Source organism: Bombina bombina, chromosome 4 (genome assembly GCF_027579735.1).
Source record: "Bombina bombina isolate aBomBom1 chromosome 4, aBomBom1.pri, whole genome shotgun sequence".
Lineage (NCBI taxonomy): Eukaryota > Metazoa > Chordata > Amphibia > Anura > Bombinatoridae > Bombina > Bombina bombina.
In genome coordinates, this window is record NC_069502.1 from 501,773,425 (window position 1) to 501,799,967 (window position 26,543).

At 37.9% G+C, this 26,543-nt stretch overlaps 1 protein-coding gene across 1 annotated transcript in view; it reads right to left on the reverse strand.

The window, feature by feature from the left end:
* Positions 1-1,395: 1,395 nt before the first annotated feature.
* The window catches only part of LGSN (lengsin, lens protein with glutamine synthetase domain), a 48,612-nt gene continuing 23,464 nt past the window's right edge, over positions 1,396-26,543 (reverse strand). The window contains exon 3 of the mRNA XM_053711978.1: positions 1,396-2,598. Within this exon, the coding sequence (XP_053567953.1) occupies positions 1,396-2,598 (1,203 nt within the window). The remainder of the gene's footprint in view (positions 2,599-26,543) is intronic.

Here is a 26,543-nt window from a genome sequence, read left to right on the forward strand (position 1 = left end):
CCCATTCAACATGCCTCGCTTAACTTATTTTCTTGAATAGTTTGGTTTATTTTTTTAATATGCTTTAAACTTGCAAAAATAGGAGTCTCTGGTCTTGTAATAAAATTCCGATTATCCTAATATTTTGAAGGTATAATCTAGATTTTATTAAAGACACAGAGACGAGTATTTTCCCACCTCAAATATATATGATACCCTCCCGTTAAGAATTTTATACTATTATTGCTTATTTTTCTTGTTTCAACAGTTTCCATCTGAGAGAAATCCCTTTCTGGTGTCGGGATTTTTGCCTTCTATTCAAGAGAATGTTCATCTCGCAAGTTCACCTGGATCCAAGTCATCTTCTGCAATCAAGTTCTTATTTTCCAAGTTTCTCTTCAATCAAATTTTCAACAGTTATACATTTGTTTGGATTTGTTTGGGACTTTTTGGACTGTTGATAGTTCTAAAAAATTTTCCTTTTGTGAGCATCAACCAAGAAAGAGGAGGATTGGCTGCTTATTGGACAGTTTATGGACACTATTCCTTCTCTGATTGGTCACTTTTTTCTTGGAGTTATAAGTTAGCTCTTACTTTAGCTACTTATTGTGGTTATCTGTTTTCTATGCTGTTTTAATATGTTATGTTATGTCTTTCTGTTACTTTTAAAAGCTGCATTGAGTAGTAAAGAAAGAGAATGCAAAAATACTCGTCTCTGTGTCTTTAATAAAATCTAGATTATACCTTCAAAATATTAGGATAATCGGAATTTTTTAGTTCATGATTCAGATAGAGCATAACATTTTAAACAACTTTTCAATTAACTTTAGTTATCAAATTCACTTCATTTTCTCAGGGTCCTTTGTTGAAGGAGCAGCAAAAGTACAAAGTACACACTAATAATTTGAAAACAATAAACTTAGACAAAGGGGCCCATTTATCAAGCTCCGGATGGAGCTTGAGGGCCTGTGTTTCTGGCGAGCCTGTAGGCTCGCCAGAAACACCAGTTAGAAAGCAGCAGTCTAAAGACCGCTGCTCCATAAGCTGTCCACCTGCTCTGAGCAGGCGGACAGACATCGCCGCAATTCAACCCGATCGAGTACGATCGGGTTGATTGACACCCCCCTGCTGGCGGCAGATTGGCCGCGAATCTGCAGGGGGCGGCGTTCAGCGAGGTCTGTAGGATCAGGTCCGACAGACCTTTGTTAAATAGGCCCCATGGTCTGCAAAAATGTCATAGGTTTAAACAAAATTCTGAGGGTTTTATTGGGAGTATAATAATAATATAAAAATACATATGTCAAATTAAAAATGAAAAACATTTTCTAAGGCTGATGTTTATATATTCAAAACCCAGAACAAAGCTATTGGAAATCATGGAATCTAGGGAAATCTTTTTAAATCGAATTTAGAAACCTAGATAAAATACTCAAGAAATTTATTTCTTTCAGAATCCAGTTCCTCTGTCTCCAACTCATACTGTTTCATTGCAATGAAATATTTAACAAATGAATCACCTAAGGCAGTTCTGATATATTTATCCTCTTCTAGGGAAGCAAGAGCATCTTCCAGTTTCAGTGGAATTAACGCTATCTTTACATTTTGAAGGTCAGGCTTGTTGCTTGTATCACTAAAAAAGTCAAGATTCCTTCTTATTCCATCCAATCCTGCTGCTACGGTAGCGGCGAGAACTAGATATGGATTTGCCATGGCTGAACTTAGCTTGTTTTCTATGTAGGTATTATTAGCCCCATGACATTTTATATTATAAGCACAACTATTATCATTGAATCCCCAGGTTGCATGAATGCTTTCTTGTGACTCCTTACCATCCTTTGAAAAATGCTTACGACAGCTAACCCCAGGCGCAACTAAGCAACTTAGAGCTGCTGAATGGAAAAGGAGACCAGACAACCATTTTCTGCCAGTGTCTGTTAGTTCTTGATTTTGAGATTCAGTAAAGAACAAGTTTTTATTACCATTGACATCCCAAAGGCTGTGTGATAAAACTCCAGAATTATGAATCTCTTCTGTATCAGTATAAAAGCTTGCAATATAACTGTGTTTTTTGGCTACCTCTTTTATACCAGTCCTAAATGTAAATGCAATGTCTGCAGCAATAAGACCATGATTAGGCTGAAAGGAAATCTCCATTTGACCAGGCCCACTGGAAGACGAAAAGCTCTCAATACTACCACCTAAATAATACATGCTGTCAAAAAACTCTTGCATGAACAATTGGTCCTGATCTGTTAGTAACGTTGCAGCAGGGAATGCAATTGTCTTAGAATTTATAATTTCAGCAATTCCAAAAACACTAAATTCATAAGTAAAAGCAGAATGAAATAAAATACCCATTTCATTAAGTTGATTGAGCAACTGTTTGGCTATATACCTAGGTGAGGTCAAAAGAGGCTCATTCATAATGGTATATGAGTCACAAATCACTCTTCCAGTTTTCTCTGCCCATGGTAAAACTTTAAATGTTGATAAATCTGGCTTCAGAACAATATCACTATTGCAATCTGCTCCATGTATATGGTCTACTTCATTATCCTTTGGGTTTACGGTTAATTCAAGGTAACTTCTTGGCATGTAAATACCACTACATGCTTTTTCCTAGAATGAGAAGAACAGTCACAATTAATTGTTATTGAAACAAAATAATATATCATGTAATAATATTCTTGTCATTAGCTATTTTTTATATTTATGGTATATCAATTAAATATGGATACATTGTTCCTGCATTATTAATCAGTGGAACTAATTTAACAGTTTAGCTTTAATATTGTTCCTGAAATCAAATTATAGGTGAAATATATAGGTCACTGTTAATAAGCATTTTTCATAATCGTACAGAGGTATGTCTACCTGCACTGAGGAGGTCGAACAGACATCGCCGCAATTCAACCCTATCGAATATGATCGGGTTGATTGACACCCCCCTGCTAGTGGCCGATTTGTAAACGAATCAGCAGGGGGCAGCGTTGCACCAGCAGTTCACAAGAGCTGCTGGTGCGATGCTGAATGCGGAGAGCGTATTGCTCTCCGCATTCAGCGATGTCTGTCGGACCTGATCCGCTGATCAGATCATGTCGGACAGACACATAATAAATAGGCCCCAAAGGCTTTTAAATAAACATTAATGTAAGTTTAATACAAATGTGAAAGCTACAGTTTTATAAAATTGTATATTAAGAAGTGTTAAATATTTATCTAAATATTCCATGGTGACCATACATTATAGGGAAATAAAAGTCAAAATTGAACTCTCATGATTCAGAGTGAGAGTACAATTTTAAACAACTTTCCAGTTTACTTCTATTATGTATTTTACTTTTCTCTTGAAGAGCATATCTATATAGGTTTACGAGCATGCACGTCTTTAGCACTATATGGTTGTAAGGTTTGCAACAATGATTGTAACAATGTTATACACTGCTGCAAACACTTGTGCCCAACATAGTTAAAAAAACAAACATTTTTACAAACACTGCTTCCAAATTGTGCTCTGAACACATGTACCCTCCTAAGCTTACATAGATAATGTAGAAGAAATCATTATAGAAGTACATTGGAAGGTGTTTAAAACTGTATGCTCGAACTGAATCATGAAAAAATAATTTTGACTTTACTATCCACTTAAGTTTAAAAATGTTATTAAAAACTGGGAATAATCTTGCTAATTAACAAAAAACAGTGAGCAGCAGGGGCGTATTTATGGATAGGCCAACAAGCCCGGTGCCTAGGGCGACAAATTGTTTGGGGGGGCACTTTCTACTGCACTGCACACTTAAATATGTCTGCCTGCTTTGAAAAACAAGTTTTAATTCTAAACGGGCGGATTACTACCGAGCGGTCACGTGACCGTTTTTTCACTGAGGTCACGTGACGTTTTCAACCAGCCAGCTTCTGTGTGTTCTGCATGCCGGTCCCGGGAGAGATCAGGAGGAGACCCACACTGTGATCAGTGGAGGGGTGGATCCAGTGAGGACTGGAGCGGCTCAGCGGGGCGACAACGAACTGGCTTTAACTTAGGTAGGGCACAGTCTCTTCCACAGAGTCACTCGTTGCACTTGCTTACAATTTCAGAGCTATCATAGTAATGGTAGTGAGAGACTGAGAGTCTGACAGTCAGACTCTCAGTCTCTCACTACTACTACCATGATAGCTCTGAAATTGCAAGCAAGAAGTGCAATGTTAGAAAGAAAACAAAAAAAAACAATATTTGCACACCGCCACTGCCACAACATCAAAATAAGCACAAAAAAAGAGAAATATTTTTAGCTCATGACGCAGAACATCTGAAAGGTTCTTGACTTCTTCTAATTACTTTGTTCTTACTGAAGTCACAGCTGTTTAGTGATAGACTAAAAGAAAATATAAATTTATAAAACTTTGTTCATGAAAAGTAATTTATTTAAAATCAGGGCAGAAAAAAAAGGTGGCCAAATAATGAAAAAGCTTAATTTTATATACTACTTAGGAATTCAAAAGATATGAAAGTAATGGGTGCACAGAGTGTTGGATTTACAGTGATTTGTTTTTAGTGCTTTTAATTAAGCCCTAGAACAAACTTAGATTTATGTTACGGGGTTGTTTAATAGATGAAATAAGGATTAAATGAAAGCACTTTCACCCTTTGCTCAGACAGGATGTTATAGGCTGTTGTTACAGAGATCTCACAACAGTACTACTAACAACCTGGATGTGTTTATACAGTATCACTATCTTACACTTTTACTGAATCTGTATGCTCTAGATTGTAGCAGACAGCAGGATTCTGAGTGCCTAGGGCAGCAGAAAACCTAAATACGCCCCTGGTGAACAGCCAAGAAATGTAGCTTGATACAGAACAATACTCTTGAATCTGAAATCTCAAGACTCATGCACAACTCTGTCTAAAAGGTGTTTTCTGAGGGGTCTGAATATACATATTGCAAGTATTTGTGAAGTTATTAGGATAGTAACAAGATACGTGAAACCACAATACATGAAACACTAGAGGGTTAGGCAAGACCTCTATTGTCATGTTTATTTAAGGGATAGATAAGTAGCATGCCTACAAATTAAATACCATGTGACTAGGTATTATGACGTTTTATAAAAAAAAAATGCATTTTGGGTAATATTTATTATTCAATGTTCATCAAGCCTAGGTGGAATGCAAATATGCTAGTTAATTATATTATTTTAAGTAGTTCAGCATGGCTGCTTGGCAAGTATTCTAATTAATCAAACAACTATGTGAATTGGCTTGAATGGTGATAACATTCAAAGGCATTTAGAATGTAGTTAATGTGTGTTATTTATGTGGTTTTGTCAAGGAGACAGCTCAGCTGTGTTATCCCAATCTATCAGAAAACACTTTTTTGAGCAATTTATCACAGTACTTTTAGACTTTTACATTTAAACTACTTTGGCATCATTAAAAAAAAAAACATTTTGTCCTTGTTGATAATTAAACAAAACATACAAAACATGACTGGGCATTAACTACATTAGAAAACCCTTAGCTAACTTTGAAAATATGTATAAGAATTTAGAAAATATTTTTTCATACATTACTGACTCTTAATCATATTACGGGTTAGATTACAAGTGAGGTGCAAACGGTTTTGCACAAGTTAAATCGACTTTTCGCATAGCATTTTTAATTTTGCTGATATTACAAGTTGAGCGAATTTATGCTTTAATCCTTATCGCGATCTCAGAGCTGTAGTTGACTGTTTTCCGAAAATAAAAAGTGTCACAAAACACATCAAAAATACATTAAAAAAAAAAAAACTATTGCTCAAAAATTTTATAAGGGCTCAAAGATATGAGATCTCGGTTGCTAGAAAAAAAAAGGCACCAAAGTACTATAAAGGGACAGTATACACCAGAATGTTTATTGTTTTAAAAGATAGATAATCCCTTTATTACATATTCCCCAGTTTTGCATAACCAACATGTTTATATTAATATACTTTGTATCTCTGTGATTACCTTGTATCTAAGCCTCTGCAAACTGCCCCCTTATTTCAGTTCTTTTGACAGACATGCATTTTAGCCAATCGGTGCTGACTCCTAGGTAACTCCACGTGTGTGAGCACAATTGTATCTATATGACACACATGAAATAACCCCCTCTAGTGGTGAAAAACCGTCAAAATGAATTCAGATAAGAGGCGGCCTTCAAGGTCTAAGAAATTAGCATATGAGCCTACCTAGGTTTAGCTTTCAACTAAGAATATCAAGATAACAAAGCAAGATTGGTGATAAAAGTAAATTGGAAAGTAGTTTAAAATTGCATGCCCTATCTGAATCCTGAAAGTTTGTTTTGGATTAGACTGTCCCTTTAACACAGAGATACATACAGATACATTGCTAAATATGTATTTGTATGTATATAGATATGTTTAACTATATATTTACTGCAAATATTTCACACTCCAATATTTTGCACATAGCAAAATATGTTCCATGTATTTTTTAATAGATATTCCTATATACTGTATATATCTATACCTATATATATATATATATATATATATATATATATATATATATTTGTTTAAAAACCCATCATATATATGTAGAAATGTGTATTTATGAATAAATAGAACATATTCCGTTATGTTAAGAACATTGGAATATAAAACATTCATATTTTCATGTCGACTTAGCGCAATTGCAAAAATGCAATAGTGTTTGCGTGAGAGAGTGGGTTTTTTTCCACTTCTTTTTCTCCTTTGACTTCTATGGGGGATTGAGAAAACGCGATCGCGATTTTCGACTTTAAGCGCAATTTGGGTTACCGCTAGCGCAAAATATATTTTGTTTTAAATTTGTAATACGAACGCAACCCAACTTGTGCAAAAAGATTAACTCTAGCAGAGCTTTCGCGATTGCAAAGTAAATAAAACTCTGCGCTACTTGTAATCTAGCCCTAAATGAGTCAACTGGACATCTGTCACCAATTCTGCTAGTTATGACACTATAAAAACAAAACAGGCAGTTCATTCATTTCCAAGTTACATTCTTGAACTTATTGTGTGATATGAAAGGAGCACAGCCTATGACAGGGGCAGTGCAGAGGAATGAGAATAGTTTTGTCAGTGAAAGGGGCTGGGAAGTGTGCTTAGTTATGATAGTTACCCTCCCCCCTCCCCATTAAAAATATGGATGAGTTAATATGATTAACCAGTCAGGTTTGTTAAAAATTCTATAACTAGGGGCGTGTCCGGCCAGCACCTAAGATGGCTGCGTTTTTGGGAACTCTCCTTTTAGGATCTACAATCTACCAAGAAATCTGACTTTTTTCAAACCATCCAGTACAGATTTCAGCCGTCCAGCATAAGAGGGTACCCTAACACACTGAATGGCACATATAGTGCATATAAAAAAAAGCTTCTGATCCGGACTACTGAAACTTTCTACAGATCTCTAGACGGCTCCGTCCCTGCACCCCTCCCCGGTCAACCGGGTATGTAGAGATCATTATACCTTCTCTGGGCAAGCAAGATTTCTACAATGGAGGACTTTGATAACAAAATACATTCACACCGGATGACAAATCAATTTTACGATCTGACGACTTTGCTCAAGTCTCTTACCAAGCGTGAGGATATCCCTGCTACAAAGATGGTGGAGATGGAGGTGTTGGCGGCCGTCCCGCTCCTGTTAATCACTGAAAATAGTGACCTTACTCATGTACCGCAACAATTGCAGAACTCCTCCATGTCCTATGAAGAGTACTCGGTTCAGACCTCAGGCTATAACGATCGAGAGAGTGGTTACCGGCACATTTCAGTTCCCTGCGACCTCCAATAAAGCGGACTGGACGATCTCGATAGCGGAGTAATGGACCTGGGACAACTTAAGCTTTCTTACCGCAATATATCTAAATCCTCAACACCTCCACTTGAAACCGCCCAAAAGCCCATTCAACTTACCCTGCACCTGAGTCTAGCCCGGGTATCGTTGTCCGGAATAAGGCCTTCACCTGCAGCCCATGCAGTCTATTCATGGACTTTTAAAGCTAATGCTCCATCGCCTCCCACCTCATATCATGGGACTTTCTCCTGCAGCACACAGATTTGGTCCTGTGCAGGTGTAGGCTAGGGTAAAAGCCCATACTGCAGCAATCTCTGAGCCTGTCCATACATCAGACAAATGTGGGCTCCAATTAGTGGTTCTTTTCCACTGTCCCCACGAGGCAAGCACCAAGTCAGACTTCTTCTTTCAAAGGACTGAACACTGATCTCGGGACATATAGCAGATCTCCCTTATGACACAAACTTTTTTCGTCAAAGTTTTCCTTGTTGTTTACTAGTGGGATTTACTAGTGGGATTAACCACATAATAGCTTAGTATCTGATAAGGTTTATACTGTTTAGTGTACTATGTACTTATTGTCTGTTTTGCATGTTGCATTGTACTATATTTTTCAACTGAGAAGGAGGTACATACTATATTATTTTTGTAATATTTGCTTATATTTAATCCCAAATGCCCAGGTGCCCACTAGTTTGTAGCATGGGTATAGGGCTTATGCTGAAGTCTTCTTTGTGCCTCTTCCCTGAGTTTACACTTTACCCCAGACATTCTACCCCTTTATGTGCCAATAGAATTGATCATACTGAGGCTATATACAGTAACTCCGGGTAATTGCCCACAGACCTCATATTGTGGTTTATTATACTTGCTCTTACACTACTCAAAGGCTATGTTCTCACACTGAGAGAGAATCTCTATATATGCGTTGAAGTATACTCCACCTTGGGCCTATATACCTTTACATACTCGGCTCTGTCTAATGCTGCCTTTTAAATACTAGAGATATGTAAGCAACTAGCCTCCTAGTCCTAATTCATATAGATCTCCTCAAGACATGTTTGGACTTAGAAGTAGTTCTGTTCCTCCCCACAAGCACACTGTCCTACATTAAGTAGCACTAGACCACATAGCCATACTACTTTTAATTGAGATGAGACTATCACCACAGTTCAGCTAACGCTCCAAACTCACCTAATGTCTCTGTGTTATATGCGTATTGCGGCTCATTCTACCAGTGACAAGTAAGGCAGGTCACATTATCCTTTTATCTAAGTAAGAGATCATATAAGTTGCCATTTATCCTTGTCATCGCAAGCATGTTAAAATAGAGACCTTCCATATTATTTTTAGCCTGAAAGATAACTTTATATCCGCTGATCCTATTAGTGAGAGGCCCAGATACCGACCCTTTGTGGGGGCTCCTTTGGGAATTTATATATAGTATAGCCTTGGTTATTATCGCCTGTTTATGAGCTTTCTGTATCATTGCCAACATATATATTTATTGAAGGTTTATCATTATATAGTTCTTGAACACTATATATTACTTACTATATATTTTGCCTATTATATCAGTAGCTATTCTCCAACCAATCTCTCCCTGGTCCAATTAATGACCGCTTCATATGCTAATCTCCCTATATTCAGTTCATAAGTCTGGTGAGGCCTAAGAGTGGCTTTAGATACTTTAGGAGGAATTTTTGCCTCAGCCGTCCTTTTGCCCATCCCATTAAGTTTATAATGAGCTCAATAGAGATCCTAGTAACCCATATCATAACAACTACACTATATCCCCCAAACACCCGGACACGCCCCCTCTTTTTCCCCTTTTTTTTTTAACCACAGCGGCTCTTGCCCGCTGAATCTCCCCCCCCCACCAAAAAATAAAAACCATGATACTAACCCCCATCTTACCACAATACACTCTGAATAGATAAATTATTCTAAGGTCTACACAGTAATTTGGGGACAATTTTTTACCCGTATTAAGTCAAAGGTTATAAAATGAGGTTTCTGTATTATATGTTCCAGTTAGTAATCTCTGCCATACACAAGTCTTTTCTTTTTACTTTTAACCCTATATATTTTACACTTTATAATCCACATCCCAGACATACTTTTATAATTTTGGCCAGAACCTCTATTCTCATTGCTAGACTTGCTGTTTTGTTATTTTGTACAGTTCAAGCTCTCAATCGCAGGTACTTAGTATAGCTGTAGGTTTGACATGGCATTAATAACTATATCACTGGCACCTTATTGCTTTAGACTTAGCCTATTTCCTACTTTAGAATTGTAAAGATGTTTTTTCCAAGTCTGATTTGTATCTGGACATATGTACTGTTTCTATGTTAATGCTCATTACCTCAATAAAAAACTTATTTAAAAAAAAAAAAAATTCTATAACTAGAGGATGAACCCCTTTAATAAATCAGAATGTAAGAAAGAACTGAAGGAAGAGGACAGTTATGATAACAACCAGTTTTCACATGATGAAACAGCCATATAAATGCTCAAAAAAGGCTGAGAAATTAGCAAATTATATATATATGGGGGGGTTTTATTGTAAAGATTAACTTTTATTCACTTTGATAATTTTAATAAACATCATCGTTCAAGTTTTTGCTGTGAGTCTGGGGTTAATTTAGCTGTACATACTACAATCAAATAGATCTGGAGTGATTACAGTGTCTACGGGTTATGCTATGTGGCACCCTACCTCCTGTTTTACAGAGCAACCAGAAGAGGCTGAAGCAGAAACATACTTCAGGAATAATGTTAGGGGCTGTTAGAAGAGTTGAGGAAGTTGAAATGGGAGTGAATCAGGTTAATTTTGATGGAAAGATATTTGGAGCTGCGATACTATGCAATAACTGGAAATAATTGAAGTTAGGAGATCAGCTATTTTGTGCCAGTAAAGGTTTATTTAGGGGTTTGGTGACAGGTCAGAATATTTTGCTGGGAGGTTTGAGGCTAGATTTTTTTTACAGTGGGACATTGGCGGTTAAAGATCAACTGTGCTAAGGGCTTGGAGCATGGAGGATAGGAATCTGGTGAAAGTGTTAGGGTTAGGTTTAATTAACTATAACATGGGCACCTAAACACATACTAACCAGTGCTATAGCAAATGGTTTCTTAAGCACCTTGGGTGGCTGGAAATAGTCACCAGCTGTCAGATACCCCTATCACTTAAGGCCTACTTATCTAATGATCTCCGGCCTGGCAGGATTATTTAAGAATGCTCATCAGTACTTCTGTTTCCCTAAAAAAGCCACTTTTTATCCTAAAAACAGGGTGTCTCACTAAGGGGTGTATATTAAATTTCTGTACGGGAGGGAGATGCATACATTACAAAAGTGCACAATGAAAATCGTAATTTAAAAAAAAATCAGTAAATGTACCATTCACACATAAATACCCAGGAAAAGATTGAATTTTCAAGGTGCATTAAAATTTTTAAAATTTTTCACCAAAAATCGTATTTCATCAAAAAACCTACAAATTTGTATGTAAATTTCACAGGAATGAATCATATTAAATATGCACAGCGTAAATCATAATATAAGTACACGGGATGTGCAAAACACACATAGAATTTCGTACTCATAAGTACAAAATACAAAGCGTAATTGTTGTTTCATCTTAAAATGGGCAGAACGTGAGTGTTCCATGGGTGTGTATGAAATTTTGTCTCAAATTAAAGCGAAATTATCTAAACATTTCTGCCTTACAGATCTCTGTTTTTTCTCACAAACTAAAAGGTGGTGAGGTTGTGACAAAATATGCAAAATACTTAATACCCTAACAATATCAATGTGTTTATTTTTTAATACAAGATTTAATGTTTAAAGTGCGACCCTTGCACACTGCTAACTTCCATTTCCAGCTAGCTCCATTGCTTTCTATAGGAGATATCTCACCACTTTTTAAGATAATTCCACCAGGGCAGCCCCTGTAAGGATCGGCCCTTTAGTGACCTACATAAATAATTGAGTATGATTCAGATAAAATTGCTATGAAATTTTTTTTGTTTTTCATAAAGTATATATTCGTGTCACATGATTCAAGATACATAATTAGTATCCACAAAGATGTACCCTGGTGATAGAATAATCATTGTCAGACAGTAATGCTTAGGGATCCCATTCCTTTTTTCTGTAGTTTAAGGGCCCATCCCTCACTCACTCTTCCCTTAGTTATCGTCCCATTATTTAACCTAGGGAACCACCCCTCTCCCACAATCACTGCCCACCTGCCTCCAATCCTCCCCTTCCAACTGCAATGTCAGTGTTTGATACAGATAGTGACACTAGATTAGATCTGCCTTCATATGGTAACGAAGTATGATCAGTGCTCCCTTACTATATGAAAGCATATGCTTTCTGTCCCCCAGTAGCAATTCCCACTGGCAAAGCTGTAAGTGAGACCGCAACCTGCACCAGAGTGTTGGACGTAGGTACTACATCAACACATTATGCTGGGCAAAGTACTGTGTGACATAGTACCTACGTCCATATGGATCAAGGGGTTAATGTGTTTCCAATGGTCCATTTTACTTGCTGGAGTGTATTAAAGTGTCTGCAAAAATTTAATTTAGCTTTATTTTGCTATTTGAAATAGCTACATTTGGATATATAAATCACCACCTTCACTGAAAATATAAATAACAAAGATATAGGGCCAGATTGCGAGTAGAGTGCAAACATTTGCGTGTGAGCAATAAGGGGTTTATTGCGGATGTTTGCACTCGGGCTTATCGCTCGTATTTACGAGTTGAAAGTAAACGTGAACGCTTGAGCACAATCGCAATTAATGCTAGAATGATTACCTAGTTCTCAGAGCTCTGGTTAACTGTTTTGTGAAACAAAAAAGTGTCGCAAAAAATACATTACAAAGTATATTTACACTCATAATAACACCATCTAATAAAAATTATTTAGAAAAATATTGCACAAAAAAGTCATAAGGGCTCAAAGATATGAGGTCTCAGGTGCTAGAAAAAAAGGCAGGCAAAGGACTTTAAATTTGAGATACATAAATATACATGTTTAAAAATGTGTATATATCTGTATATATGTGTACATATGTACTTATGTATTTATATGTGTATATATGTATTTTACAGACATATATACACAAAAATACAAATGTATACATATATAGACAAATACAGTGTATAAGTGCATTGGAACCCTTTGCAGTTAAGTAGATGAAAACATGTAAAAACATATGTATGCAATATTAATTTTTAATAAAGTGTTATAGTGTATATTTAGTGCAAATATATCACATTCCAATGTTCTGCACATAGCAGAATATGTTCTATGTATTTTTAAATATATATTCCTATATACAGTATCTCACAAAAGTGTATACACCCCTCACATTTCTGTAAATATTTTATTATATCTTTTCATGAGACAATGCTAAAGAAATGTCACTTTGCTACAATGTAAAGTAGTGAGTGTACAGCCTGTATAACAGTGTAAATTTGCTGTCCCCTCAAAATACCTCAACACACAGCCATTAATGTCTAAACTGTGACAACAAAAGTGAGTACACACCTAAGTGGAAATGTCTAAATTGGGCCCAATTAGCCATTTTTCCTCCCCGGTGTCATGTGACTCGTTAGTGTTACAAGGTCACAGGTGTGAATGGGGAGCAGGTGTAGTAAATTTGGTGTTATCGCTTTGACACTCTATCATACTGGTTACTGGAAGTTCAACATGGCACCTCATGGCAAAGAAATCTCTGAGGATCTGAAAAAAAGAATTGTTGCTCTACTTAAAGATGGCATAGGCTATAAGAAGATTGCCAAGATCCTGAAACTGAGCTGCAGCATGGTGGGCTCAGCCTCATATCCCGAGGTTGTCTTTGGGAAATAGACATATGAGTGCTGCCAGCATTGCTGCAGGGGTTGAGGGGGTGGGGGGTCAGCCTGTCAGTGCTCAGACCATACGCCACACACTGCATCAAATTGGTCTGCATGGCTGTCGTCCCAGAAGGAAGCCTATTCTAAAGATGATGCACAAGAAAGCCTGCAAACAGTTTGCTAAAGACAAGCAGACTAAGGACATGGATTACTGGAACCATGTCCTGTGGTCCGATGAGACCAAGATAAACTTATTTGGTTTAGATAGTGTCAAGAGTGTGTGGCGGCAACCAGGTGAGGAGTACAAAGAAAAGTGTATCTTGCCTACAGTAAAGCATGGTGGTGGGAGTGTCATGGTCTGGGCCTGTATGAGTGCTGCTGACAGTTCATTAAGGGAACTATAAATGCCAACATGTACTGTGACATACTGAAGCAGAGCATGATCCCATCCCTTCGGAGACTGGGCCGCAGGGCAGTATTCCAACATGATAACGACCCCAAACACACCTCCAAGACGACCACTGCCTTGCTAAAGAAGCTGAGGGTAAAGGTGATGGACTGGCCAAGCATGTCTCCAGACCTAAACCCTATTGAGCATCTGTGGGGCATCCTCAAATGGAAGGTGGGGGAGCGCAAGGTCTCTAACATCCACCAGCTCCATGTCGTCATCATGGAGGAGTGGAAGAGGACTCCAGTGGCAACCTGAGAAGCTCTGGTGAACTTCATGCCCAAGAGGGTTAAGGCAGTGCTGGAAAATAATGGTGGCCACACAAAATATTGACACTTTGGGCCCAATATGGACATTTCCACTTATTGGAGTACTCACTTTTGTTGCCAACGGCTTAGACATTAATGGCTGTGTGTTGAGTTATTTTGAGGGGACAGCAAATGTACACTGTTATACAGGCTGTACACTCACTACTTTACATTGTAGCAAAGTATCATTTCTTCAGTGTTGTCACATGAAAGGGTATAATAAAATGTGAGGGGTGTACTCACTTTTGTGAGATACTGTATATCTGTATATATATCTATACCTACTGTATATATAATCATATATATATATATATATATATATATATACAAATATATATATAGGTATAGATATATATTGTACCAAAATATCATCAGATATATGTAGAAATATTTTATTTTTCTTTATTTATGAATAAATAGAAGATATTCTTTTATGTGAAGAACATTGGAATGTGAAATATTCATATTTTCATGTCAGGTTAGCGCAAATGAGAGTATGTGATCCAGTGTTTCTTCAACTTTTTTTCTCCATTGAGTTCTATGGGGGAATACGTGAATGCGCACACAATATTCTATCTTCAGATTTTTGCGCTCGTCGGGTTAGTACAAGGGCGAAAACGATTTACTTTCGACTCATAATGTAAGCGAAACCTGACAAGCGCAACATTTTTTACATCTAGCGCAATTAATGCTCGAGTCGGACAAGAGATAAAAGAACGAATTAATTTTCCAATGGCGGTATAAGAGAAGAATTTTTTTTATGTGATATAGCTGGTTGTGCTCATTGAAATCCCCAGTTATAATTAACATTTCGATTCCTAACTATTAGGCTGTGTGTTCAGTAACCGATAACATTAACAGGTCTGTTTAACCTGCAGCCTCAGCCCATGTAATGGACATGTCCTTGAGAACAACAGGTGATAATTGTAAAAGCAAAACCACATACGTTAAATACAAAAACAAAGATGAAGGAATCATTTATCATACATTTAATACTCTGCTGTATGTATATCAAGTCATTTGTAACACATTAAGGGGAGAAAAGTTGCATAGTACAGTATCTCTGATTGCATAGTATTAATTCCCTTCTAATATGAAGACAAGCACATATTTAACTAAAAACTTTCAAATCCAACATTTTCCTCCAGATACCACTTAGATTATAAGCTCTTTAGCAAGGTCCTATAATCCTTCTGTCACAATCTGCCTTCACTTTCTAATCTATTTATTGTTTCCCATAAATTGTGTTGTGGAATCTGTTGGTGCATTACAAATAACAACAATAATCTCACCGTTAAGTGGAAAAACATAAAAAGCTTCTGTGCAAAAATATGGTCATAACTGTAATTTACCACTGGGGGGCAGCAATAGACCACTCAGTCATGTATACATGATAACAAAATGTGTGCTTTTAGGGGAAAGTTAAAGTTCTCACTCAATAGTGCTGTAATTATGGGAGATTTTAACTACCCTGATATAAACTGGGCCAATAAAACTAGTAATTCAGCTAAGGGGGATACATTTTTAAATGTTCTCAGGGATAACTTCTTGTCACAATTAATAGAGGAGCCAACTAGGAGTAAAGCTATATTGGATTTAGTGCTATCAAACAATACAGATATAATATCAAACATAGAAGTTAAAGAACATTTGGGTAACAGTGATCATAACATAGTCACATTTGAAATCTCTTTTCATATGCAGTGTTTTAAAGGCTTAACTTACGGCTAGATTTAGAGTTTGGCGTTAGCCGTCAAAACCAGCGTTAGAGGCTCCTAATGCTGGTTTTGGGCTACCGCTGGTATTTAGAGTCTTGTAGGTAAGGGTCTAACGCTCACTTTGCAGCTGCGACTTTTCCATACCGCAGATCCCCCTATGCCATTTGCGTATCCTATCTTTTTAATGGGATCTTTCTAACGCCGGTATTTAGAGTCGTGGCTAAAGTGAGCGTTAGAAATCTAACGACAAAACTCCAGCCGCAGAAAAAAGTCAGTAGTTAAGAGCTTTCTGGGCTAACTCCGGTTTATAAAGCTCTTAACTACTGTGCTCTAAAGTACACTAACACCCATAAACTACCTATGTACCCCTAAACCGAGGTCCCCCCACATCGCCGCCACTCTATTAAAATTTTTGAACCCCTAATCTGCCGACCGCACACCGCCGCAACCTACGTTATCCCTATGTACCTCTAATCTGCTGCCCCTAACACCGCCGACCCCTATATTATATTTATTAACCCCTAATCTGCCGCCCCCAACGTCGCCTCCACCTACCTACAATTATTAACCCCTAATCTGCCGACCGGACCTCATCGCCACTATAATAAATGTATTAACCCCTAATCCGCCTCACTCCCGCCTCAATAACCCTATAATAAATAGTATTAACCCCTAATCTGCCCTCCCTAACATCGCCGACACCTAACTTCAAGTATTAACCCCTAATCTGCCGACCGGACCTCACCGCTACTCTAATAAATTTTTTAACCCCTAAAGCTAATTCTAACCCTAACCCTAACACCCCCCTAAATTAAATATAATTTAAATCTAACAAAATAAATTAACTCTTATTAAATAAAGTATTCCTATTTAAAGCTAAATACTTACCTGTAAAATAAACCCTAATATAGCTACAATATAAATTATAATTATATTGTAGCTATTTTAGGATTAATATTTATTTTACAGGCAACTTTGTAATTATTTTAACCAGGTACAATAGCTATTAAATAGTTAATAACTATTTAATAGTTACCTAGTTAAAATAATTACAAAATTACCTGTAAAATAAATCCTAACCTAAGTTACAATTAAACCTAACACTACACTATCAATAAATTGATTAAATAAAATACCTACAATTACCTACAATTAAACCTAACACTACACTATCAATAAATTAATTAAATACAATACCTACAAATAAATACAATGAAATAAACTAACTAAAGTACAAAAAATAAAAAAGAACTAAGTTACAAAAAATAAAAAAATATTTACAAACATTAGAAAAATATTACAACAATTTTAAACTAATTACACCTACTCTAAGCCCCCTAATAAAATAACAAAGACCCCCAAAATAAAAAAATGCCCTACCCTATTCTAAAATTAAAATAGAAAAGCTCTTTTACCTTACCAGCCCTGAAAAGGGCCCTTTGCGGGGCATGCCCCAAAGAATTCAGCTCTTTTGCCTGTAAAAAAAAAACATACAATCCCCCCCCCCCAACATTACAACCCACCACCCACATACCCCTAATCTAACCCAAACCCCCCTTAAATAAACCTAACACTAAGCCCCTGAAGATCTCCCTACCTTGTCTTCACCACACCGGGTTCACCGATCGGTCCAGAAGAGCCTCCGATGTCTTGATCCAAGCCCAAGCGGGGGGCTGAAGATCCGGCTGAAGTCTTCATCCAAGCGGGAGCTGAAGCGGTCCATGATCCGACTGAAGTCTTCATCCAAGCGGGAGCTGAAGAGGTCCATGATCCGGCTGAAGTCTTCTATCAAGCGGCATCTTCAATCTTCTTTCTTCCGGATCCATGTTCATCCCGCCGACGCGGAACATCCATCTTCACCGACGACTTCCCGACGAATGACGGTTCCTTTAAGAGACGTCATCCAAGATGGTGTCCCTCGAATTCCGATTGGCTGATAGGATTCTATCAGCCAATCGGAATTAAGGCAGGAAAATTCTGATTGGCTGATGGAATCAGCCAATCAGATTGAAGTTCAATCCGATTGGCTGATCCGATCAGCCAATCAGATTGAGCTTGCATTCTATTGGCTGATCGGAACAGCCAATAGAATGCGAGCTCAATCTGATTGGCTGATTGGATCAGCCAATCGGATTGAACTTCAATCTGATTGGCTGATTCCATCAGCCAATCAGAATTGTCCTACCTTAATTCCGATTGGCTGATAGAATCCTATCAGCCAATCGGAATTCGAGGGACGCCATCTTGGATGACGTCCCTTAAAGGAACCGTCATTCGTTGGGAAGTCGTCGGTGAAGATGGATGTTCCGCGTCGGAGGGATGAACATGGATCCGGAAGAAAGAAGATTGAAGATGCCGCTTGATGGAAGACTTCAGCCGGATCATGGACCTCTTCAGCTCCCGCTTGGATGAAGACTTCAGTCGGATCATGGACCGCTTCAGCTCCCGCTTGGATGAAGACTTCAGCCGGATCATGGACCGCTTCAGCTCCCGCTTGGATGAAGACTTCAGCCGGATCATGGACATCTTCAGCCCCCCGCTTGGGCTTGGATCAAGACATCAGAGGCTCTTCTGGACCGATCGGTGAACCCGGTGTGGTGAAGACAAGGTAGGGAGATCTTCAGGGGCTTAGTGTTAGGTTTATTTAAGGGGGGTTTGGGTTAGATTAGGGGTATGTGGGTGGTGGGTTGTAATGTTGGGGGGGGTATTGTATGTTTTTTTTTTACAGGCAAAAGAGCTGAATTCTTTGGGGCATGCCCCGCAAAGGGCCCTTTTCAGGGCTGGTAAGGTAAAAGAGCTTTTCTATTTTAATTTTAGAATAGGGTAGGGCATTTTTTTATTTTGGGGGTCTTTGTTATTTTATTAGGGAGCTTAGAGTAGGTGTAATTAGTTTAAAATTGTTGTAATATTTTTCTAATGTTTGTAAATATTTTATTATTTTTTGTAACTTAGTTCTTTTTTATTTTTTGTACTTTAGTTAGTTTATTTCATTGTATTTATTTGTAGGTATTGTATTTAATTAATTTATTGATAGTGTAGTGTTAGGTTTAATTGTAACTTAGGTTAGGATTTATTTTACAGGTAAGTATTTAGCTTTAAATAGGAATAATTTATTTAATAAGAGTTAATTTATTTTGTTAGATTTAAATTATATTTAAGTTAGGGGGGTGTTAGTGTTAGGGTTAGACTTAGCATTAGGGGTTAATACATTTATTATAGTAGCGGTGAGGTCCGGTCGGCAGATTAGGGGTTAATTATTGTAGATAGGTGGAGGCGACGTTGGGGGTGGCAGATTAGGGGTTAATAAATATAATATAGGGGTCGGCGGTGTTAGGGGCAGCAGATTAGGGGTACATATGTATAATGTAGGTTGCGGCGGTGTACGGAGCGGCAGATTAGGGGTTAAAAAATATGCAGGTGTCAGCGATAGCGGGGGCGGCAGATTAGGGGTTAATAAGTGTAATGCTAGGGGTGTTTAGACTCGGGGACATGTTAGAGTGTTAGGTGCAGACTTAGGAAGTGTTTCCCCATAGGAAACAATGGGGCTGCGTTAGGAGCTTAACGCTGCTTTTTTTGCAGGTGTTAGGTTTTTTTCAGCTCAAACTGCCCCATTGTTTTCTATGGGGGAATCGTGCACGAGCACGTTTTTGAAGCTGGCCGCATCCGTAAGCACCGCTGGTATTGAGAGTTGCAGTGGCGGTAAATTATGCTCTACGCTCCCTTTTTGGAGCCTAACGCAGCCATTCTGTGAACTCTAAATACCAGCGGTATTTAAAAGGTGCGGGGGAAAAAAAGCATGCCTTAGCTACGCGGGTCGTTACCGACAAAACTCTAAATCTAGGCGTAAGACTTTTAATTTCAAGAAAGCAAAATTCAACGATTTAAGGAAATCATTAAATAATATAAATTGGGACAATGTATTTTCTAATAAAAATACAGAGGATAAATGGATAATATTTAAAAATGTGTTAAATAAATATACATATCAACACATACCATATGGTTATAAAAATAAAAATAAAAAAACAAAGCCGTTATGGCTAAATAAAAATGTGTTAAGAGAAATTAGGAAAAAACGTAGGGCATTTAAATTATTAAAAGAAAATAGTACAGACTCAGCATACAATATTTATAAGGAATGTAACAAAGCATGCAAAAAAGCAATCAAATTAGCCAAAATTGAAAATGAAAAATTAATTGCCAAGGATTCTAAGTCTAACCCTAAAAGGTTCTTTAAGTACATAAATAGCAAAAAATCTAAGAAAGGATAATATAGGTACATTAAAATGAGTGGAGGGTAGCATGATAAATAATGACAGGGAGAAGGCTGAGGTACTAAACCAGTTTTTTTCTTCAGTATACACAAGAGAGGAACCCTTGAATGATACTTTGGAACAGAATAGAACATGCCAGTCCATACCACTAACTGGGTTTTGTTTAGAGGATATCAGGAAAAACTGGAAAATATTAAGGTAAATAAAACTCCAGGCCCAGATGGAATACACCCAAAGGTGTTAAGGGAATTTAGCACTGCTATAGACAAACCTTTACTCTTAATTTTTCAAGACTCATTATCCTCAGGCATGGTACCCCAGGATTGGCGTAAAGCTGATGTGGTGCCACTCTTCAAAAAGGGATGCAGGGATGATCCAGGAAGCTATTGACCAGTTAGTCTGACATCAATAGTGGGGAAGATATTTGAAGGGATTATAAGGGATTATATTGATGATCATATTTGTGTAAACAAGATTATGAGTTCTAATCAGCATGGCTTTAGGAGAAATAGATCATGTCAAACTAATCTAATTATATTCTATGAGGAAGTAAGTAAAAATATAGATAAAGGGGAATCAGTTGATGTGATATACTTAGATTTTGCAAAGGCATTTGATACAGTGCCACATGAGAGATTAATGCACAAAATTAAGGGACTGGGAATAGCTGAAAATGTTAGCTCATGGATAAATAACTGGATAAAAGATAGGGAGCAACGAGTAGTAGTAAATGGATCATACTCAGATTGGACAAAGGTAATCAGTGGCGTCCCCCAGGGATCAGTACTGGGCCCTGTTCTTTTTAATATTTTTATAAATGACTTGGAGCAAGGATTAAATAGCAACATCTCTATTTTTGCAGATGATACTAAGTAAGGTCATTAGGTCAGAGCAGGACGAACTCTCTTTACAAAGGGATTTGCTAAAATTAGAACTATGGGCAAGTGAATGGAAAATGATATTTAATATGGAAAAATGCAAGGTTCTACATTTTGGAAGTAAAAATAAGCAGGCTACGTATTATTTAAAATGGATCAAGACTTAGCCAAACACAGGAGGAAAGGGATTTGGGAGTAGTAATAGATAACAAGCTAAAGATGGGTGCACAATGCAGGGCAGCGGCTTAAAAGGCTAATAAGATACTAGCATGTATTAAAAGAGGTATTGATTCAAGGGAGGAAAGCATAATTCTGTCATTATATAAAGCCCTGGTAAGACCTCACCTTGCGTTTGGAGTGCAGTTCTGGGGACCGATTGCTAAAAAAGATATTGCAGAACTAGAAAAAGTTCAGAGAAGGGCCACAAAGCTAATAAGGGGATTGGAGAAATTAACCTATGAGGAGAGGCTAGCCAAACTGGGTCTGTTTTCTTTAAAAAAAGGCGCTTGAGAGGTGACATGATTACTTTATATAAATATATTCAAGGCCCATATACAGAGATGGCAGAAGCTCTGTTTATTCCAAGAAAATTGTTTCTGACAAGAGGTCATAATTTAAGGTTGGAGGAAAGGAGATTTAATCTCCTGCAACGGAAACGTTTTTTCACTGTAAGAGCAATAAAATTGTGGAACTCGTTACCAAAGGAGGTAGTGAATGCCAATACCATAGATACATTTAAAAATAGTCTGGATAAATTTCTGTATATAAACAAAATTCATGGATATGATTGCTAGTATTAAATGGGTCACATTTCAATGGGGTTATTTAAGCTTAACTGGAGCTTTTTGAAAGTATTTTAGATTTGTATAGGTTGAACTCGATGGACTTCAGTCTTTTTTCAACCTTATCTACTATGTTACTATGTTACTATGTTAATACATACAATACATTTTCGGTTTCATATGCAGAGAAATTACACAAAATCTTTGGGGTGTTTTGTGAGCATTAAAGGGATATGAAACCCAAAATGTATTGTATGTATTGAGTGAGAACTTTAACTTTCCCCTAAGCCAGTGCTTTCCAAACTGTGTGTTGTGACACATTAGTGTGTCGGCAGCAGTGTGTAGGTGTGTCCCTGCTTCAGCACACATTTTTTAGAATTTAACATTTTTTATTTTTTTTTTGGTTTCTGACTTTCCACCTGCCTGCTACGCATATCATGTGGTTAACATGTGATTGATACCTAGTGGGTCACAGATCATCTTAACCAATTGGCGCAGCTCAGCGGGAACTGAAACTATTCCCATTGGCGGCACATTGGCTCCTGACTGCACGTGTAGTCTCCTCAATCGGCTCTTGACTGCACGTGTATTCAGTGAGTGGCACAGCAATGTGTTTGCAGCACGGGCAGTAGTCAGTCGGGCACGCAGAGCCCTGAGGGCGGCAGCTTAAACGATGAGCTGAAGTCAGAAATCAAAGTTTTTTTATTTTTTTCCAGCTAGCTCCCAGTAGTGCATTGCTGCTCCTGCTCTTGATATATAGATAGGAAGTGGAAGCTTAAAAATGCTTGATGATGAAATGTGAGTGTCTTTATCTAATATTCCTCTAAATATTCAGAAACGGTGTTCATCCCATCAACCTCATACAGCCCATTAAAATAGTAAGTAGCTATTGGTGGTATTAAACTTTTTTTTAATTCTTGCACCTACATACTTTTACTTGTAAATATATTTTGTTATTATATAATTTATGTTTGTGTCCGTATCTCTTAAAACAAGTTAGTTTAACCTCCTGTTTGCTAGTACAACTGAATTACTGTGTCGCAAAATTATATAGGATTAAAAAGTGTCACCAACATGAAAAGTTTGGGAAGCTCTGGTATAGGGAAATGGGGCATGCTGCTTAAGCCTGTATCTCAGGCATCTAAGCAGCTACAGACCCCCAAGACCCACCGTTGAAAAGGTAATCACCTTTCAAACGGTATAAGTCTTGAGGATCTGGAGAAAAAAAAAAAGTAAAAAAAAAATAGATATTTAAAAAAAATGAAAAAATAAAAAAACTCAAACCCAGCTTAGTACTCAGGTGGGAAATTGCTTAGCACTCAAAGGGTTAATAAAAAACATAAACCTTTTTATGTGCTTATTTTTAAAATTAAAAACTAGCATTAAAAATAAGGGTTTTCTCATGTGACGATAATATATATATATATATATATATATATATATATATATATATATATATATATATATATTATTTTTGTTATTATTACATGTGCAATTTATTTATATTTTACTAGCATATTTCTCAGAGCTATACAGGCGATGCAATACGTAAGGCCAGGAACAAAACAAAAAGAGAGAAGCCAGTAGATTTTAGACTTTAATGGGTCTTGTTAGCGAGTCACAGCCATATCTTCCCAGACACATTTAGCAACAGGACCAAATCTAGTTTACTGCCATTACCCTTACAGAGACTGAACTCCAAGAGTAATAAATAGCATAGACATAAAATAATAATGTGTTCTATGGATAGTCAACACCCCAGGAGCAGCCTCTTTTTGATCAGAATGTGTATTCCCCAGTGAGAAATTTTCATGCAGTATGCATCAGCTTTGACCACCCTAAAAAGCAACGTTGAGTCCTTCAATAAGAGATAATCCCACTATAAACAAGAGACCTGGCAACCCCAAATGTATGCATTATTCCCTGGTTCTATCCTTTTTGTGCATGCAAAAAGAAAGATTAACTTACAACTATTATTTTAAAAAAATGAGATACAATATAAAGCAAATATTTCAGTATAATGACAGAACAGCTCAAAAGAGCTAAACATTAAGTAATTTTTGATGTTTTGATGTTTTTATGTATGTGTAATATGCTTGAGTAAAAGAGTGTATATGAGGTATGACAAGTACTAGTAGTTGAGTACAGTAGGGTCAGGTAAAATGTATTTGGCACTCAGCTGAGACAGAACAAAAACTAGAAAAACTTCCGTGCCTGTTCATTTTAGGGTGCCACTCAGGGTGCATACTCTTTTAGCACACTATGCCACTTCACAGAGAAAAAATATCCTGTAGCATATCAGTCTGACCCTGCCCAATGACAGTCCAGCACCGAAATACCAGGCAATTCTTCTCTGAGACGTGGATTCCTTGCACACATACTCTTAGATAGATGCGACTGCACCTCACTGACGAGGCCCACAGAAGGCCGAAACGATCATCTGGGGTTGTTGTTTCTCTTGTTCAGAGAAGAATTGTCTGGTATTTCAGTGCTGGACTGTCATTGGGCAGGGTCAGACTGATATGCTACAGGATATTTTTTCTCTGTGAAGGGGCATAGTGTGCTAAAAGAGTATGCACCCTTAGTGGCACCCTAAAATGAACAGGCATGGAAGTTTTTCTAGCTTTTGTTCTGTCTCAGCTGAGTGCATCTCTCTCTCTCTTTTTATAGTTATGCAAATTGCTTTTGGGTCTCCCTAAGAGTAAAAGGGGAAACCAGACGTGGACTCCTTGCACACATGCCCTTGGAGAGATGCAACTGCACCTCACTGACGAGGCTCATAGAAGGCCGAAACGATCGTCTGTTCTGTCTCAGCTAGGTGCATCTCTCGCTCTTTTTATATTTATGCAAATTGCTCTTGGGTCTCCCTAAGAGTAAAAGGGGAAACCAGACGTAGACTCCTTGCATACATGCTCTTAGAGAGATGTGACTGCATCTCACTGACGAGGCTCACAGAAGGCCGAAACAATTGTCTGGGGTTGTTGTTTCTCTTGTTCAGAGAAGAATTGCCTTTATATTTCGGTGCTGGACTGTCATTGGGCAGGGTCAGACAGATATGCTACAGGATATTTTTTCTCTGTGAAGGGGCATAGTATGCTAAAAGAGTATGCACCCTGAGTGGCACCGTAAAATGAACAGGCACAGAAGTTTTTCTAGCTTTTGTTCTGTCTCAGCTGAGTGCATCTCTCTCTCTCTTTTTATATTTATGCAAATTGCTCTTGGGTCTCCATAAGAGTAAAAGGAGAAACCAGACGTGGACTCCTTGCACACATGCCCTTAGAGAGATGCGACTGCCCCTCACTGAAGAGGCCCACAGAAGGCCGAAATGATCATCTGGGGTTGTTGTTTCTCTTATTCAGAGAAGAATTGCCTGGTATTTCGGTGCTGGACTGTCATTGGGCAGGGTCAGACTGATATGCTACAGGATATTTTTTCTCTGTGAAGGGGCATAGTGTGCTAAAAGAGTATGCACCCTGAGTGGCACCCTAAAATGAACAGACAAGGAAGTTTTTCTAGCTTTTGGTCTGTCTCAGCTGAGTGCATCTCTATCTCTTTTTATATTAACACCAAAGAAATGACACTTTGCTACAATGTAAAGTAGTGAGTGTACAGCCTGTATAACAGTGTAAATTTACTGACCCCTCAAAATAACTTAACAAACAGCCATTAATGTCTAAACCGTTTACAACAAAAGTGTGTACACCTCTAGGTGTAAATGTCCAAATTGGGCCCAATTAGCCATTTTCCCTCTCCGGTGTCATGTGACTCGTTAGTGTTACAAGGTCTCAGGTGTGAATGGGGAGCAGGTATGTTAAATTTGGTGTTATCGCTCTCACACTCTCGCATACTGGTAACTGGAAGTATAACATGGCACCTCATGGCAAATAACTCTCTGAGAATCTGAAAAAAAGAATTGTTGCTCTTCATAAAGATGGCCTAGGCTATAAGAAGATTGCCAAGACCCTGAAACTGAGCTGCAGCATGGTGGGCAAGACCATATAGTGGTTTCATAGGAAAGGTTCCACTCAGAACATGCATCGCCATAGTTGACCAAAGAAGTTTTGTGCACCCGCTCAGCATCATATCCAGTGGTTGTCTTTGAGAAATAGACGTATGAGTGCTGCCAGCATTGCTGCAGGGGTTGAAGAGGTGGGCGGTCAGCCTGTCAGTGCTGAGACTATACGCCGCACATTGCATCGAATTGGTCTGCATGGCTGTCATCCCAAGAAGGAAGCCTCTTCTAAAGATGATGCACAAGAAAGCCCTCAAACAGTTTGTTGAAGACAAACAGACTAAGGACATGGATTACTGAAACCATGTCCTTTGGTCCGATGAGACCAAGATAAACTTATTTGGTTCAGATGGTGTCAAGCATGTGTGGCGGCAACCAGGTGAGGAGTACAAAGACAAGTGTGTCTTGCCTACAGTGAAGCATGGTGGTGGGAATGTCATGGTCTGGG